The sequence below is a fragment of the Zingiber officinale genome, chromosome 11B (assembly GCF_018446385.1).
Source record: "Zingiber officinale cultivar Zhangliang chromosome 11B, Zo_v1.1, whole genome shotgun sequence".
NCBI classification, from domain to species: Eukaryota; Viridiplantae; Streptophyta; class Magnoliopsida; order Zingiberales; family Zingiberaceae; genus Zingiber; species Zingiber officinale.
In genome coordinates, this window is record NC_056007.1 from 76645218 (window position 1) to 76664245 (window position 19028).

Genomic DNA, 19028 nt, shown 5'->3' on the forward strand with positions numbered 1-19028 from the left:
AATGACCCATTCCTCTACCGGGACTATCATCTCATTTTGATTTTAACCATCACTTCACCTTGATTGCCACATCACCTTTGGGTCCGCTTACAACATACCATATCATCCACTAATGTCAAAAAAAAAAAAAAAAAAAAAAAAAAAAAAAAGAAGAAGAAGAACACATCTATCGACACTATCTTGATAAGTTTGTTGGATTACTACCGTACTAAGATCAATTTATGAATTAATTTTATATTCTCTATGGAAATTTAGTGTATTTTCTGGTACTCAATTATAGGTATTAATATAGATAGGGGGAGTAAAAATTTAGAAAAATAAATTAATAGAAACGAATAACTGATATTTAATCAATTCAATTTATTCAATCTTTAAAAAAAATTCAATTCATTCAGATTGAAAAAAATTTAATTTGTTCAATTTGATTTTAATCAAATGTTCAGCACTAAATATATGTTCGTTCCAGAAACCATGAAAAATTCACTACAACTCGAAAATGCTAGGCAATCCTTGAAACTTTGAAAGTCTGAGAGTAATTACTAGTAAATATCCTACATATTGGGGGAATTCAAAATACATGCGCTATCCCCCGTACAACAGAGTAATAATCTAACACACTGGACCAGTGTGATCCGTTCCATTCACTTTGAGCTGCTAGCCTGCCAGCAAAGAGCACAAGGGAGGGAATAAACGATCCATCCACTAAACTCCATCTGTTATACTTTAAATATACTGGGGAAATAGAGTACATGGGAATTGCATCCTGTTAGGAAGCAAAGGTGCAATCGTACAAAGAGATTCATAACTAAGTAGACTTGGGCGGGTCCTGTGACATCGCTGATTTGACTCGGTAGACTTTATTATTTGGTATCAGCTGCTGCTTATCGTTTATGTTTCTGGATGAAAACTCTTGCCTGCCAAATCCACCAGAATGACCTCTGGTTACTTGTTCACCAGGGGAGTCCATAGGCTCATTCCTACTAATATTGCTCCTATAACCTCTCGTCATTTGCTTGTCGATCCAGTTCATAGGTGGGAATGGAGGAGGCGGACCACCATCCAGGATGGACTGTTGTTGCGGTACAGAAAACCCAGGGTTTTGCATTCGTATCTGAGGCTGCTGTTTTGGGCCATTTTCCAATCTCAGCTGCGACACATCTGGTACAATACCAGTATTTGAATATGATGACTGACCGTGAGAGTTTGATGATTCTGGCATCCTCGTGTTTTGTTTACTAAATTGAGTGTCATGAATTTTTGGCCTCGAGTTTGAGAAACCTTGCATACCAGTATTTGAATACTGATAATAATTCGGACTCTCATAGCCTCTTTCATATCCGAGTGGGCCAGTAGGTTTGACTTTGCTGCCAAAAGTTGGGCCATTGCGATATGCCAAGTCAAGCAAGCCAGCATTATTGTTGGACCTAATCTGTAAAGAATTTTTAACAAGACGATGTGCTGCTTCTCCGAGAAGATGACCAGAGAGAGCTCCAGAGACCTGTGGCCTGAAATTAATATCGATCAGAGAGCAGAAATAAGTTGTAATGTAAGCGTTGGCCTGAAATCAAACAGAAGGCAGAAAAATGCAAGTAATACTGAAAGCATAAAAATGAGTAGCCCACTCCAAATCGAAATCCAACTTGATGAACAGAGCAAGCCTATATGCACCATAGTTGCTATATGGAGTCTCCAGGTTAAAAGGGTATGAAAATATACCTCTCTCTATTTTGGCGTCGCCCATAGTTGTCTTCATGCCACAGCCCGGGAAAAGGTTTAATATCGTATGGTCTCAATATCTGTCCAAGCAGCAATTTTTTATTTAGCATTAAGATAGCATGGCACTACATAGCAATAATCTTTTCATTAATATATTGTTATCTGTCCCAGATGTTCAAATCAGAATTACCAAATGAGAAAATGGGGTTTCGTGATATAATAATACACATCAGAAACTAAATCCGTTTACATATCCTTTTAATATAAAAAGGGATACTATAAATGCACAACCATGAAGCAAGACTAGAATAGCTAATGCTCATGCTATATAATCCTCCTGGTAGCGAGCTTGCAAATTTTGCATTGTCAATTGAGAAAAAAAGAGAAAAGATTGACAAAATTTATTGTAAAATCTGTGCCACCATTTCTATTGTTGACTCAAGCAACTTTGAATATTTTATAAAAAATTATCTTCAATTTTGATTCAAAAAAATATCTAGAAAGACAACGTGTTCGAGACACAAAAAATATATATATGAAATTAATAAAGATTTAATTAATATTATTGAATCTCATAGAAATACAATCCTAATCCTAATTAATAATATATAAGTGAAAAGATATATGTATGTTGGGCTATCGGAATAATTAGCTTTAAAATTTTTTAATATCCCTATATTGCCCAAGCTATTTCTAGTCATCCCAATAATATTGATCATTTTCATGGCATAAATGACAATTTTTTTCAATTATTTTTGATAATACGTTGAATAATGATACTGCAATAATTAATTTAAAATTAAAATTTAATTCTATCATGTTAAGTAGAATTTTTTTTTCATATTTGATGTATTTTCCATGTTAATTCTTTATATACACGATGGACTTAAAATTAATTATGAGAATATTTCAAAGTTTAGGAATGCAATTTGATTTGTTCAATCATCATTGTAAAAATATTATATAGATGCATGCATATAAGTATAAGAACATATCTACTGATGTATATACCATAGATGGAAGTCAATCTAGCTATATACCAAAATCAACCTTAAAATTTAAGCACCTTTAACAACTTATTTAGAAGATAGATTTAATGCAAACCCATTAGAAGATCTTAATTCGTTATATGTTGAACACACAAGCAACCTTTTAGAATTATTTCTGTAAAAATTATTTTTTTTTGCCGTATATATTCTAAGTAGGGACAGCAATAGGTCGGATTTCATATCCTCCATACCCATCCTTATCTATTATATTCATCCTCATACCCATTGGATATTTAACTTTCATCCCCATACCCGTCGGAGGATCGGGTATTCATACCCTACTCATCATCCTATTACTATCTACAATTCTCTTTTTTAAAAAAAAAATATTTCAATGAATTTATGAATATTTATTAAATTATTAAAAAAGTAACACTGAGTGAGGATAATAAGAAAAAGAAATCCCCTTCGGAAGAGGAGTTACTAGATCTCTTATTGAACACAGGTACATTCAAGCAACGGCTTAACGAGAAGTTCATTGAAAATGGAATTGATCTTGTGTTGTCCGATTCTTCATTTCCTTGTGATTCAATTGCTATTGGGAATAAGCCTAAAGTTGCACCACTCGGAGCTAAAGTTTTTTCTTTCCCAATAAAATTAAATGTGCGCGCACAGACAAAGTCCCCAACTCTCGCTGCACGACACACACACACACAGCTGATATGCTCCCCGACTCTCGCTGCGCGACACACACAGAGCTGATATGCTCCCTGACTCTCGCTACGCAACTATGCATGGTTTACATGCTCCGTCAGAATTTTACTGTAGCAACACCCCGTCAAAATTAAAAAAACCCTAAACTATTTTTCTACTATAGTAGAGTCATGTTGTAGGGCAGCTACAAAACCAGAACGTTGTAGCAGTTACAAAACCAAAACGTTATAGCAGCTATGAAATCATAGCTGCTACAACGTGACTAGACCACAAACCAGAACATTGTAGTAACTACGATTTTGTAGCTGCAACAACGTGGTTAGACCACAAACCAGAACGTTGTAGCAGCTACGATTTCGTAACTGCTACAACGTGGTTACACCATAACGTTGTAGCAGCTACGATTTAACGTTGTCGTAGCTACGAAATCGTAGCTACTACAACATGGATATATATATATATATATATAAGGAATCAGGTAGGATATGGGTAGGATTTTGCCACATCAATCTCCATACTTGAACCTAAAAATACTCATACTCGAATACCCGATTATTTAATCAGGTTTAAAAATTACCTTCATACCCTCCTCCATTATGGTCGGATATCGGATTCAGAGGAAATTGCCACCCCTAATTCCAAGTTCACACCTAATGCTAATATTAGTGATCTATTTAAAAATTATAGATGTAATAACTTATTTCATAAATGTATTAAATCTAATATCCTTGACATTATTTGTATGGCTATAATTTTAGATTCTAGAATTAAATGTAGGTTTTATAATATTATAATTGAAATATTATGGAAATAGGGAATTAGTAAATGTACAATAAAATTTGATTTAAATTTGGAGAAGTCAAGAAAAAATAAGGAAATGTATTTATTAGGGAAAGTTATTTTTTAGAATTAATTATTAATATACCACGTTAAGGGTTAGATTATTTCTTGTCTAGTTTTTAGGATAATGCAGGACATTTAGAAAGAGACTCAACCCCTTTGTTTGAACTATCTTCAGATTAATGAAATTTAGGTTCTCTTTGAGTTTAGTTTTCTCATGTAATATTGCTCTCTCCCTGTATCAGATTATGCATCCCTCTTTTTGCAAAAATACTGCTCCCTCCGTAGCTCGTCCTTGTTCTTGTATGTTTATGGTAAGGCTGCGTACAATGGATCCTTCCCCGGGACCCCGCATGGCGGGAGCTTCGTGCACCGGACTGCCCTTTTTTTTTTATCATTGAGATATCTAGTATAGTCGGACAAAATTAAGGTTGCTGATTCAAGTCATCTTACCATACCAGATAAGCCTACCATCAAGGCCATTAATGCTTTGAACTTGGAACCTAGTCGTTGCAAAATTCATAGAAAAATTTACATGAGGCTTGACCTATCCATTTAACAGTTACTATTTATCTTTTATGTGAAAGCTATGTGAAGAACAATGTATGGACAGCTATATCTTATAAAACAATCATTAGATAATAAACATTACTGATGCAAATATATGTAGATACTCACATAATCATAATATTGGAATTACCTTTGCTGGCATTTTTACGCCTTTAGGAGGTTCAGGGATATGTGGGTGATATAGAGGATTCATGAACGTAGCATTTCTACAGAATAAAGGACAGAGGAATAAGCATAGTCAACATAAGCTTCATTAATTAATGTAAAACTCAAATAGTTTTTCAATTCCAAGATGGGAATCAGTATTTCTGCAAAACAAGTACTTACAAGACTCTATTGTTTTCAACATCGATTAAACCTTTAATAGGAGTAGATATTGAAGCACTATAGCGATTCCTCTCACACAAACAAAGGAACCCATTCATTCCATCACTGGCATGAAGTGGAAAAAGTTAAGAGTTCATTAGTGAAAGAATACCAACACAATCATTGACTTCATAATGATGGGAAACATCGTAACCTGAAATTTGTTTCGATTGGAATACAATAGCGTGGCTGCTCTTGAATTGACAGATGGGAAAATGTTTGATGTAAGTAAGCAATCTGCACTGTCAATCGATGACTTTGATGAACATAGATTATATCATACATGATCCTATTGCGTGACTTCTCTTCTTCCTGGAAGTATTATTGGATGGTCAGTGTTTCAAAAGAATGTTTTGTATACAGAATCAAAGATCATAAGAAAAAACATATCAACACCATTAAAGTGTCTTCAAGTTTCTGAGTTTCAGCAAGTAGTAGCCTCTCGTCAATGAATGGTAGTTTTGCAACACCCTAAGTAGGAAACAAAGTCACCATAAGGCAGCATGTCAATGGTTAGATTAAAAAACAGTTGTACATAGTCAGCAAGAGAATGACACACCTGCCATGAAAAACGTTTGCCATTCATGTCTATCTCAAAGTCTGAATGGCAAAAAGCATATAAATATTTTTTATCATTAGGAAGGCATTTTGATAAGAAAAGAAATATGGCAAATAAGAAAAGCAATGCATGTAACAAGTTTACCTTTTGGATAGAATGAACATAATGGTGATTTTGGATTAGTCATCAATGCCCCATATTGCTTAGGCAAAGCATTTGAACTTCAGCACCAACAGAAACATTGTTTTTTTTAACATTATGTCCACATTCAAGTAGTGTTTAACCACTAAACGTAACCATCATACACATAATTTAAACTGACCTAGCAGCAGGCAGCGTTCCCATTAATTGATCAAATGGCTTAAATGGTTGACCAAGAAAAAAGGTGATCTCCAAATCAGCCAAACCTTTTAGATCCGATGCAAATGGAGCATAGTGATAGGGATAGAACCTGGAAAGAACATCTGTCAGTTTTAAACTGTTTTGGTCATTGTAAACATTATTACCAAAAAATAAAGAATGAGAAATTATCAATTACGAATTCATTGCATTTTTAAATTGCAAAAAAAACTGAAAATTGGTGTTGTGTTCAAAGTAATAGAAGAGAATATGTTTTCAAGCGTGTAGCAACTTATCAAAAAACAATTTTCTATTCTTTTTTGGAGAAAAAGGAAGGCAGAAATCCTATCAGTCACCAAATTATCCACTGTCAATAGACTATAAAAATTAAGCCCATAAAAACTACTAAGTAGATCTCCAAATTAACTAACATGAAATGCCTGAAGTGGTATATAGTTCATATGTGCCGATACCTATTTCTATATTAATACTGGAATACAAAGCAAAAGACACTAAGCTAGAAATCATGTTTATTGCATTACATTAAAAAAACAATAAAAATCTTGCTTTGGCATTAAGAAGACAATTGTTCAATATGTTTGCCAACCTTGTCAGATTCTATTTACAATTGACATCCTACACAAGGAGTAGAAAGTTCTTAAACCACAATTCAAGTAATATCAGACTGGGATAAAGCAAGAGACAGAAAAACTAAACTCAGGAGGCATAGTAAAGTAATTACAGCCGCAGATAGGAAAATAACATTATCATAACAGCAAGCTCTCAAAACAAATACCAACCACTGCCAAGAGCAGACACCTTGGTAGTAGTATCTCATTATCCAGCAAAGGCCTTCGACATATTTCTGTACCTGAGAAATCAGAATGCATGTGTTAGACAAAAAAAATTGGACTAAAAAAGGTTGCATCGGTTGATAGCTCCTTTCACTTTCCAAAAACATAATGCAACAGTTAAGCATAATTTATAATTAGAAGATAGAAGGCAGCTGCCTCAAGCAATATTGTGTTCCACTTGGAATAAAAAAATATGAATGCCAGAGAAGTTGATAATCAATATTTTGGAAGGAAGAAGCAGCTTCTTCAAACAATATTTAGCTACATTTGGAATAAAAACAATATCAATGCCAGAGAAGTTTATAAACACAATTCTGGAAGGGAAAAAAAAAAGAGAATTTATGAAGATGAACATAACAATTTTGTTTTATACTCTCCTATCTATTGTCTCCCAGCACAATTTCCAAACAAATGGCTGATTGCATACTATTGTTAGCAAACACCTCTATTGGATGAGTTTAATGCAGTGCAAAGTTTTATGAGACATATGGTCACTTCGATCTTATATAAAGAGCAAAAAATTTAAAGTGACTCACGACATCTCTTTTGACATTGTCAATCAGTTTTGGTTCTTGTACACCAAACTTCTCGGTATAATATCGTTCTTTGTATCCAGGTTCACCTAATTTCACCTGAAAAGCAATCCACAATATCTTAAAAAGCTCTTTGATGCCCTATCTTCTACAAACAAAAGTTGGAAGCAGTTGAGTGATCTAAAAACAACATATAGAACAAGGTAAGTAAAACAAGCAGTAAAGCTAGTATAACTGTGTGACACATTTACCCAATAAAGTAGTTCTACATGGAATAAAATTTTAGTATCTTATTGTCGATTAAAACTGAACTGTTCTTCCAAATTGGTTATGATTTAAAAATACTTTGTTGAACTTTGCATCACAATACTAGATTTTGTCAAGCTGTAAATCCCATACAAACACAAACCCAAAAATAATCAATATTGATTTTTTTTTGTCCAGATTGGGTCGTGTGGTTTGGGGGGATTTTGGATTTTCAATGATTTCTGAGATTTCGGGCTTTTATATTATTCTCACCAAAACTTCACAAAAGCCAAAAAACTAAGATTAATAGGAAACTTAAATATACAAAACTCTAGAAATACAATCATGTTGCCATCGTGGGAATAGAAGGGATGGTGGAAGGGGGGTGAACGCATACATAAGCAACAATCTCGTGAAATCATGGAAAGCAAGAAGGATGTCAAGTATACTTGTGTTGCCAACATGGAATGAGAAATGATAGCTAAGACAGGGTATATGACAGATGCAGGGATGGGTGGTGGAGGCAACTAAGTTGAACATATGGGATCATAAAAAACAGAACACAAAAGCCAGAAGAGGAATGGCAAAAGATCAGGCAACTCCTCTAAAAAATATTAATTGATTAGTTGCACAGTTGGTATTTGATTATAAATAACATATAAAATATATAACTATTAGTTAACCATATGATATAATTTAATTAATCTATTATGTGGTATAAATAGTGGCTCAAATCACATTCTTTTGAGTTTGATACCAAAAACTGAAAACTCAACCCAAACCTAAAATACAAGAACACCTAAAACCTGAAAAAAAACTGCTTTTGGGGGTCAATTCAGTTTTTAACTTGGGGCTGATATATTGATTTTATTGCCCACCTCTGGGCTAGAGCTTATTCACATGGCTCAGGGATTTGATAAGTGGCTCGAACTTGAATTTCCTTGATGTGTGAATGGAAAACATGTTTCTGTAGGGTGGGAAATAGAAAGTGTTTGGTGCCAGGTGGGTCGTGCATGCAACAAGATTGAGACATGATACATGCAAGCTTTTTTGTGCCTGTGTGAAGGTGGAGAGAAGTTGTTGGGTGGTTGTAGGATTGTGGAAGTGAAAAGAAGAGAAGGAAGTCACAGAGGGGAAACAAGGTGCTTCGGAAATCTATTATAGGCTCAGCTTTGATAAAACGATAAACACAGGTGGGGGATAAATTAACAGAAGATGGATTTCTTTTCTACTTTAAAAAATTATGGTCAACTGCCCAACAGTCAGAACTCATGTGTTGAGCTCTGAGGAACCCTCAAGCCTTCAGCATCAGGTCCAGTTTGTCAGCTACGGATATCTAGTCATACCCTTGTCTGAGGTCCAATAGTGAATGCCCTTTAGCTCCCAGCTACTGAGTGAGGGAAGAATGACCGGACAAGTGTTGCTCCCACCCGCAGCAGGATGAGGCCAACAGAACAAAGGGAGGGGAGGGGGCATCATGCTAAAAACATATCCTTAAAAGGGGAGGACAGACCAATTCTGTATCCATCAAATTTCCATCAAATTTCCCTATCCCGAGTGGGAGGGAAAGAAGGCACTTGACCTTGGACAAGATAAAAAAATATCACTGAGTAAGATAAGGGGGACTGGATAGTAAAAAGTGAATTTGTGAAGAGATGCTTAAAGATGTCAAATGCAAGGTAGTTACAAATCTCATGCCAATTGGTGCAGCACCATGATAAATCATGTGCCTCAATCAGCAATCTCTCGGGGCATGCCTTGGTAATCTCACGAAAGAGAGGAGAAAATCACAAGTAATTATTTTTAAAAGATTGCTTGAATGATGAAGCGTGAACAGGGTTCCTTCTACAGAAACCAAAACAATCTCATTTTGTAAGAATTAAATAGCAAAGTAGGCTTCAGCTGCTAGATAGTAAATGTATAGATAACAAAATAGAACCAGAAATATAAAACTAAAGTTTAGACTACGAAATGAAATGAGTATGCTTTATTGAAACAGTTATTTTTGTGCTCTATTTTATCATATCACAGTCAAATTACTTGTCCAAAAATGCATCACAAAGAAGAAACAGACGAACATATCAAATAAACATAACATGATGCATTTAAAGTAGAATCAAATACTTGGGAACAATCACTTAAGTAAGTTTATCTGTATGGTTTGTCTGAGACAATAAAAAAGGAAAAAACTGATTACAATTCATGATAAATTCATTGCACAATGATGCCAGATAATTTTTTTTTATGCAAGTACCTAATTCATTGGAAACAGAATTAGTTTATTACTATTTACTAATAACCTATGTAGTGAGATGCAGTTGAATGATTTCTGATACCCTCAAGTTTTTTGGCTTTATTTCTATTTTTCATGCCTGGCACATATTAAAACATTTACTAGAGTAAATGAAATGCACTATTCAACAAACTTACAATCTTTAACACAAAGGCAAAGTAATATTTGATAAGCATGCAACAACATCGTTCAAAGAACAAGGAGAAATATGCGCATAAAATTCCTGTTCAATGGCAACAAGCAAGGTTCTACAAAGCATCGGCCTTGGCAGAGTAAGGAGACAGTGAAATGTCCACGGACTGTATATCCAATCCTCAAGTGCAGTTTGAAAAGAAAATATTTGCCTCGTTTGAACTGGTTTAGATAGGATCAAATTAAGCTGAAATGCTAAGCTACCCTAGTTGGTAGCCTATCACTTAAAACTTGTTTTGCAAGTGATAACCACTTTGGATAGAAATTGTATCCATGTTATTTACATACAACATTGACTGTACATTGTTATATAAATTGTTAACTAATATAGATTGTTACATCTTGTTTTCTTCATTAGATAATTCCCATAAATATTTTTTCAATATGAAAGTACAAATTGGATGTTTTGATTAATATACTCTATTATATATTAGTTATTTTTGTTAATACATTTTTTTATGTTTATAATACTACCCACATGCCCAAATGCTACATTTACACTATACAATGACTCAATTACATAGATCGTCTGCATATGCTTGTCGAAACCTTCACAAAAGTAACATAATAGTTGAATGAAAAATATGGTAAGAGACGGGGATTGGATGGAAAAATAATAGGTAATACATTGTATAGTTCGCAGCAATATTTGTCTTAGAATAATATATTGCTCTAGGCTAAGAAATGGCATGGAATAGAAAGAACAAAAAAGAAATCAAAGATAAAGGAACTCTTAGATTCCTGGTTGATCCAAGAAATGCAGTTTTATTGTTAAAAATCAATTTTAGTTTTTTAATAATTTTTCTCCAATTATTGTTTTATTATACAAATTTTACTTTATTTTTCTAGGTCTAGCAAATCTAGTAAAACCTTTGATCATAGTTATTTAAAGCGTGAGGCACCCAAAAACGCATAGGTGTTATGGGCCTAAGGCACACAACGCAAAGTGAGACGACACCTTACCTAAGTAAAGGCGTTCTAGGTATAAATTTTTACAATTCAAACATATATAGGGAATGTTTATCAAAATATTTCACTAACAAAACTATAGTCTATAAAATATTAAACAATAATGTAAATATGAAATTCACTAGCAAATAAATACGTTATGCGCATAATTCAAATTATAAATAAATTCAAATAGCTAAATCATCAAAATCTTCATCATCTTCCTCAATCATATCATTGTCATCATCACCAGATATTTCTAAATTGTATAGTTGAATCTTCATCAATTTCCTCAAGATCAATTTCTTCCTCCTCTTACAAGGTGCACAGGCACAAGAGGCTCGCCTGACTACGTCTTGCGCCTAGGCGCAACCAAGCGAGCGCTTTAATAATTTATGCCTTTGGTACCTATTAGGCATCTAAGCTCTTGCAGGGGTCTCAAAAAAAACATTATTTTATTTCATTCATTAAACTTTCAATAGAAAGTGTTTTCTTTAACTTCTATCTAATCACCAATCAAAGCATGTAACCATGAGATTACCATCAGCTACACACAGGTCTAGCAATCCTAGTAAAATTTTAATACTTCAAGGCACATAAGCTCTTGCAAGGGTCTAGAAAAAAAGACTTCATTTTATTTCATTCATTCAACTTTTTTTAAAAAAAAAGTGTTTTCTTTAACTTCCATCTGATTGCCAATCGAAGCATGAAATCATGAGACTACCATCAGGCAAACACGATTTATACATGGGTTCTTGCTTGTGTAGTTGTGTTGCTCACTAAGACTAGCTTAGCAAGGCATGTAATCATGAGGCTGCCATCACTACACAAGGATTTATATATGGGTGCCTGCTTATGCTGCTCACTAAGACTAGCTTTTTCTACTCAGCCGATAAGTAATCAAAAGGCAGAAAATTCATTCCCCATTTAGAAAGAAAATTTTATTCTGCTCAAAAACAGAAAATGTAGATGGAGGATTTTGTAGTAGACAACATAGAAATCCAACCGAACAACACCCAAAAGCAGGAGGATGGAAACAAAGGGAGACTGCTAATCTCCTTTCAGTTCTCATAGAACAAGAGGGACCATATATTGCTTAGCCTACCAGAGAGACAATTTCCATATAATATTAACCAACGAACTGGGAAAAGGCTTCCGTACAAGGCAGCCGTGATTAGACATAAAGTGGCATTCATGACAATAGCATTAACATTTTTGTTTGATTCTACTCCTATTAAACTGTTAAATTTACGCCCTAAAAGCCAACCAACAAAGAATTGGAAAGACAAATTGATAAACCAGTAGAAACTCTCTGACCAATCATTGTCTCTTTGAATATTGATTAAGGAGATAGCATGCCTGGATAAGATAATGACAATAGAGAAGAAAGACACTCATTGGTTGAAGATAAATGGCTCGAATTTTTTACACATTCAATGAACTAAAAAGTCCATTAACATTGTTTCCTACTAAAACTAAATTTGCAACACCAACTAATGATAGTCCACCTTACATGGATTAATCCAAATTCAACTTTTTTGCTTGAAACGACAAGAATGCCAAATCAAATCAAGCCAACAAACGTTAACATGTCAAAGCACTAAAATTAGTGCATACAGAATAATCATGACTACCTTTTTGGCTAAAGGACAAAAATGATTAAATGAAATCACTTCAATAAGTTTGTTAAGACTCATAGAGCCCCAGTTCCAAAGTTACTTATGAAAAAATATGATCCACCGTGCTTAAGCATGAAAGGGCACTTTGATGTTAGCAAGCACCATATCCAGAATCCCAACATGCCACATCAACAAGTGTAGCAGACTAGGTGTGCTTATATTAAGGGGGCGGCCTCCTTCCTCCAAAGTGATTAATATGGGACGGATTGGATGGACTTCCCACTTTTTTCAATGAGAAGTAATAGCCAATTTCCAATAAAACAATATATAAACATAGATTTTCACCTGTTGAATGCGAGCTCTCTTTTGAAATATTTGGTCTTCATAAACTGCAACTGACTGAATCAAATGTTCCACCCGATCCAATGAAACCTGCAGACATGAAGGTATGTAATATCAAAATAAATCTAGTATAGAAGAAAAAAACAACAACACAAGCATAGAGAACACAATTATTTTGTCAGATGAGTGTGAATTATTGATGTATCACCAAGGTACAAGAAGCTGATATAAGATGCTTCCTTAGATGCAAAAGTCAATGCATACAGACAAACACTTTAATATTGCAGTATCCCACTTATTTGGATATCTAATGGCTACATGATTACAATTCACTGATAGCATGCCATGATGAGAACCTGAAGAAGCAAATTCCCTTTATTTATGAAAAAACTGAAATCGCAACCAGGAAACATGAGAGAAATATTGCTCACCTTTTGTTGATTTGGCATTCTTCAACTAAAACAGGAAAAACATATGCAAAAGCTAAGAATTCAATGTCCAAGCAGAAATGATGTAAACTTAATGATACAGTTCTAAGTTGAATACTTCTCTGCGATATTTAACACACTTCTTTCTCATTTCCTGATGTTTACACCTCCAACTGTATGTGAATCATTCCTACATCTCTAGGATCAACAGTCAACCGGGAAGATATTAAGGTTAAAATACTAGATAATTAAATTTGGAATCTATAGATTTAAATTGCATAGAGCAATATAAGATTGCATCTGCTATAACGTGTCAAAGTCCAATCAGCCTCCAAGATGAGTAACAGCTTCTCTCACATAAACCATCATGTCTGGACAATAAATCATGTGTAACAAGTATACACATGCAATTTAAAAATCAATTAAAAAATATTAACAATAATCACAAAAATAACCAGTTAATAGAACATCAATAAACAAAAGTACCTCTCCAGCATCTGTTAGGTAGCCACCCATTGCTACAAATTCCCGTTTATAAACATACATAAGAAGATTTATTGAACCCTGCAGCAGAAAATCATCTTTAGCATAAACAAACACATACCAAGTCTCCTATTAAAAATATTATACCACAATCCCAAACGAAAATATAAACCTTGTGACATGAAATATTAAAAAAAAAAAAAGGTTTAAAGGAATAAGAGACTATAAAGAGTGAGGAATTGGTTTGCTACAAACCTCACGAATTTCCAAAGTGGGCATGTGTGGTAGAAAGTCATTCCCAACAAAGAAACACATAAAGACAAAATCATCCACAAGCCGTTCAAAGTTTATTGGAAATGGAGCATCACATATTTCCATATCATTCTCCAAGTATTCCCGCAAAACCCAGATGTTAAGATACTGTGAACAAGGAAAAAAAAGAGTCGAATTTATAGGGGCAGGCTAACGATTAAAATGTAATACTTCAACAGATGTAATGAATACACAGACAATTAAATACATTTTGTTGCTAGAATAAACCTGATATTTCTTTTTGTAGATAGGTGAACTCTCCATAGACTTCTTATCCTCTCTACAGTCAGCTGCAAGATGTCCAGTTTGGCCACACAGGAAGCATTTCTCGTGTTGCCCTGGCATGGTTATCACCTGTCAGTTACATTGATTTTCAGTGAAGATAACTTAAAAGAAATGTAAATTGTAGTGGCAAAAGGTGACCAAGAACAAATGATGCACATGGTAGTGAATAGCAAGCAAACATATTACTGAAAGTATACAACTATACAAACATATACTTAATATTCATGCTATATATCTTCATAACTAGAAACGTTTAAGGTACACGGAGAATTCAGCTTCTTGATACATTGAACTTGTAATCTCTGGATGCAGCTTTACAAACTTCATTGACATCAATGAAACACTTCCTCAAAGACTTCAATTTCAGCAAATAGGTGCTTTAAAAGTCAGGAGTCCAACAATGTGATCTTCCCCTTGTGTACAAAAGGATTATGTGATTCAAACCCTACACTGGTATTGCAAGAATATGACTTTGAGTAATATAATTACCAAGATATTTCTCTACGTACTCAAGACCAAATTACAAACCAAATTTACATAGAACAATAACAAGTTATTAGTCCCAACTGTTTAGGGTCAGCTACATAAACTCCTGTCGTCATTGAACTCTATATTAAGGGCATATTGCTAGTTATTGGTCAAATTCACATACCTCCCTTAGAATTGAAAAGTGGACCTCATGTGTTGTTAAAGAAAGCATTATCAGATCTGCATCCTGCAAAATAGCAAAGAAATATTAAAACAGATGGATAACCACAGATTAAGGGTTTGTAAGATTTCAGGGTAAAGAGAACACACCAGGCCATATAAACAATGGCGTGTGTTCGGGTTGAAACCAGGAAGGTTGCGTTGCAAACGAATATATGACATAATTTTGTGTTCACCCTCTCCCGGCACATTAGCATCCGACAATATAACCTTCAAATAATCATCCAATGCACATCTCCATGAATATTATAACAGAGAGAAGTTTCCTGAAATCAAATGATTAATAATAAACCAGCAATGATTACATCGCTGAGCAAGGAAATGATCCTAACGCATGCATCTGATGATACAATGAGAGTAACACCTTGATTGACTGCCATCCAGGAGTATGATTCAATCTCAAATGTATGAAATACTGAAGTGCAATTGAGAGTGCCGCCATGAACTCTGTCCCTGGTGTTATAACATTTGAATCGGCTGTCTCAGGTTTCTCTACAGGAAACAGCTTTCTTCCTTCAAGCTCGAATTCCTTCTTCAACCTTTCCTCTTCTGCAGCCTGCAATATGACTTCAATTAAGCATTGTCTGAGGTCCTTAACCACATTTGATAATGATAAGATTCTTACTGCCTCAGCTGAATCTTTTGCAGCTCTAAAACGCCGAGAACGTTGCTGATTCATTTTAGCTCTTGGAGCAACACCATCTGAAAGGTTTGCAAAGAATGAAATACAGCAAAGTAATAATACCCAACAACAGAATATGGAGACTCTGTATCTAACAGAGGAAAACTTAATTTAGGAAGCTGACCTATTGCCATAAAGAACAGCCTTCGTGGACGAACCAGTCCAAAGAGATGATCAATATAGTCAAACATGGTTTTGAAAACACCATCATAAGTGGCAGGGGCAGGCTGCACGCAGTGAACATTATTTGGCCTCATAGATGCAATAGAGACACTTCAATTACTATAAATATTTACAAAGAGAGAAGACTAGTGTTGCAAAAACAAGTGCGTGAGGGGAAAGAAGTATAGAGAAAGAGGAGTACAAAGTTGATCCTTGTTTGTGTTTCTCTGGAGGGAGACAAAAAAGGAAGGATTCTTTATTTTGTGAATTTTTTAAAACATAAAAACAAATAAAATGATCAAAAGAATTATTTTTTATTTTCTTTATAAAATCACAGGCACTTAGTTGAAATCAACACTTTCTGCCTGGAGCGTGTTTTAGACAAAATTGAGGAAATATTTCCCCAAATGTTTGTTTCGCAACCCATACTCTGCTGCCATTGTTTGCCTCCCTCCTTTGATTTCTGAAGTACCGAGACACATTAGTCTCAGTCACTGGGTGACTATTAAAGTATCAACTATCAAGGTACAAAAAATTATCTCACACTACTTTAAACCATAGTAAATAAGTCCATAACACTCTCACTAAACTTTGTGTGACAAAGGACCCTATCTAATAGTGGCACACTAGGATAAAATAGCCCGAAAAGCCACTCTATTTATAAATTAATAAAGGTCTTGAACTACTACCTACCTTTATACCATAACTTGAATAGCACCATGTAGCACATTTTTATGAATGAAAGAATACCCACTCTAAAAATCTCACACATTTCAATTTTTGTGAGGACTAAGTTGGTCTCAAGCTTGAGCACACTTAGGTTGCCACAGTTTAGGACTGAAAATAGACCACCTCTACCAATCCCTTTAGCCAAACACATTCTCGACTAGGGGAAAAGAACATTCTTTGTCATGATATACACCAAAGAACATATGTTGAACCAAATACGATGATATATTCGTAGATATATCTTCGATCATCTGGATCACCACCTAAGTCAACATTAATATAGCATTGCAAGAAAAGCTCACTACCCATCTTGAATAAGATATATCATGAGCTGAATTGAGTAAACTTTAGTATCCTCTTTGAAACATAAGAATGTGGCTTCCTTTACGGTTGGATGAAATAACTTACAAATCCAAAAAAGAAATGTTGCTTATTTGACCTTGTAATCAAGTAAATAAGGCTTGCAACAAGTAGTAAAATAATCAAAGATTTCATGATTTAAAAGGGCCTTGTCAAACCTCAATTTCATGTTTGCATCCAACGGAACAAAGCATTTCTCAACTTGATAAATCTTGATTTTATCAATAAGCTTGACCACATAAGCATTATTAACCTACAAATTGTATACATGCTCTTTTGGACCTCCAAACCAAAAATGCTTTAACCCAAAAAGGTAAATGAATTTGCTAGTCTTTCATCTTAAATAGAATAGAAAAAGTAGCACCTCCCTTTAAAGAAGTGTTTGACAATTGATGAGCTAAAAGCTCTCAAAGAGTAAGAAGATTTTTTATCCAACCAAAGAAGGTAGATTGTCATCCTTGAATGTAGGGTTAATGTAGGTTAATGTAGGGTTGAAAATTGACCAGAATATACATGAACAAGATATATACTTGTCTACAAAAGAACTTATTCAAGTTTGTCCAACAAAAATTTAAAAAAAAAAAACAAACAAACAAGCAAAAAAAGAGAGAAAGAGACGATCACTTCAAGGGGATTGTCCATCAACAGTAGCCATTTGATTCATTAACTTGCTTAATTTGTGCCAAAAAAAAAAACCATGCAGACTTTTATTTACAGACATGCCGGAGTGTATTGACAACAATTAAAAAACTAATTTTAAAAATAATGTCTTATAACTACTAAGAAAAAACTATTTTTAATGGTATCAAAATTTATCACTAAACTGAACTGCACAAATGTACAAATAATCTGGGCAATCCATTTTTTCACGCAAGCAAAATAGGGAGATGGCCGATAAGCTAAAAAGCACCTTGCTTGAGAGGAAGCACTCTCACTTACCCTTCCCTCCTCGACCACGTCGGAGATGCATAAGGGGAAGCGGTCGGCGAGCCATCGGTAGAAGGCTGGCACTCCCATACTTCGTCTTCGCTTTCCTTCGCGATCTGGATCGACTGCCTTCCGGGTAACCCACGAATGGGGAAGACGAGGGTAGAGCGTAAGGGAAACCGGAACAAAGCGCCGAGTCACGAACTCGAACCGACCACATCAATTATTTAACTGGTCCACCGAGCGGCGGTCGGTGGACTATGACGCCGCGTGACGAGCTAGATAATCTATTTTTTTAATAAAAAATAACAATAATATTTAAGTTTCTTAATATTTGAGTTTATTAATTTTATATTTTTTTTACTATTAAATATATATAAATAAATTTTATTGAACTGAATATTTAATTTATTTTATAACTTACATATTTGAGTGGGTGACACAATTAAAGTGTAATTTAATTACATTCTACTTTATTTAACCTGTCTTGAGATTTAAATTTTAAAATTTTAAAAATAAATAATTATTAGTTTTTATTATGTCATCTATACACTTTAAAAATAATTTTTTTCCGCTATGAAATGGATAAAAATAGTGATAATGTCAAATGAATTAGGAAAAAAAATAAGTTATTCAGGAAAGTTTAATGGATGTGTTATTTTATAAAGTTCTATGTCAATTTTCCTATTTAAAATATATAATTTAAAATAAAAATATTATTTTATTAAATTTAGATATTCATTCTTCAACAAATTTTTTTATTTTTTCTTTTTTTATATAATATTTAAAGAATATAATTTGTTATCTAAATTTAGAGGAGTAGTTCATAAAT

General features: G+C 34.1%; 1 protein-coding gene across 1 annotated transcript; it reads right to left on the reverse strand.

Moving 5' to 3' along the window:
* Nucleotides 1-510: 510 nt before the first annotated feature.
* Nucleotides 511-18409, reverse strand: LOC122034057 (5'-3' exoribonuclease 4-like). The gene is made up of 21 exons (XM_042593194.1): nucleotides 18180-18409; nucleotides 16143-16291; nucleotides 15962-16038; nucleotides 15701-15892; nucleotides 15427-15546; nucleotides 15281-15343; nucleotides 14572-14697; nucleotides 14287-14451; nucleotides 14035-14112; nucleotides 13070-13210; nucleotides 7484-7621; nucleotides 6894-6964; nucleotides 6077-6205; nucleotides 5899-5975; nucleotides 5755-5795; nucleotides 5592-5666; nucleotides 5350-5507; nucleotides 5157-5261; nucleotides 4960-5035; nucleotides 1717-1796; nucleotides 511-1505 (listed from the first exon to the last, which is right to left on the reverse strand). The coding sequence occupies exons 1-21, from the start codon at nucleotides 18284-18286 to the stop codon at nucleotides 806-808; spliced, it is 2868 nt and encodes a 955-aa protein (XP_042449128.1). The 5' UTR covers nucleotides 18287-18409; the 3' UTR covers nucleotides 511-805.
* Between the last annotated feature and the right edge of the window lie 619 nt (nucleotides 18410-19028).

What these genes read in the sequence shown, in the direction of transcription:
- LOC122034057 (XM_042593194.1), bottom strand. Translation starts at nt 18,286, where the DNA reads ATGGGAGTGCCAGCCTTCTACCGATGGCTCGCCGACCGCTTCCCCTTA. An exon ending in GCTGTTCTTTATGGCAATAG is followed by an intron (nt 16,039 to 16,142) that starts GTCAGCTTCCTA and finishes CAAACCTTTCAG; the next exon opens with ATGGTGTTGCTCCAAGAGCT. An exon ending in GCCATTGTTTATATGGCCTG is followed by an intron (nt 15,344 to 15,426) that starts GTGTGTTCTCTT and finishes GCTATTTTGCAG; the next exon opens with GATGCAGATCTGATAATGCT.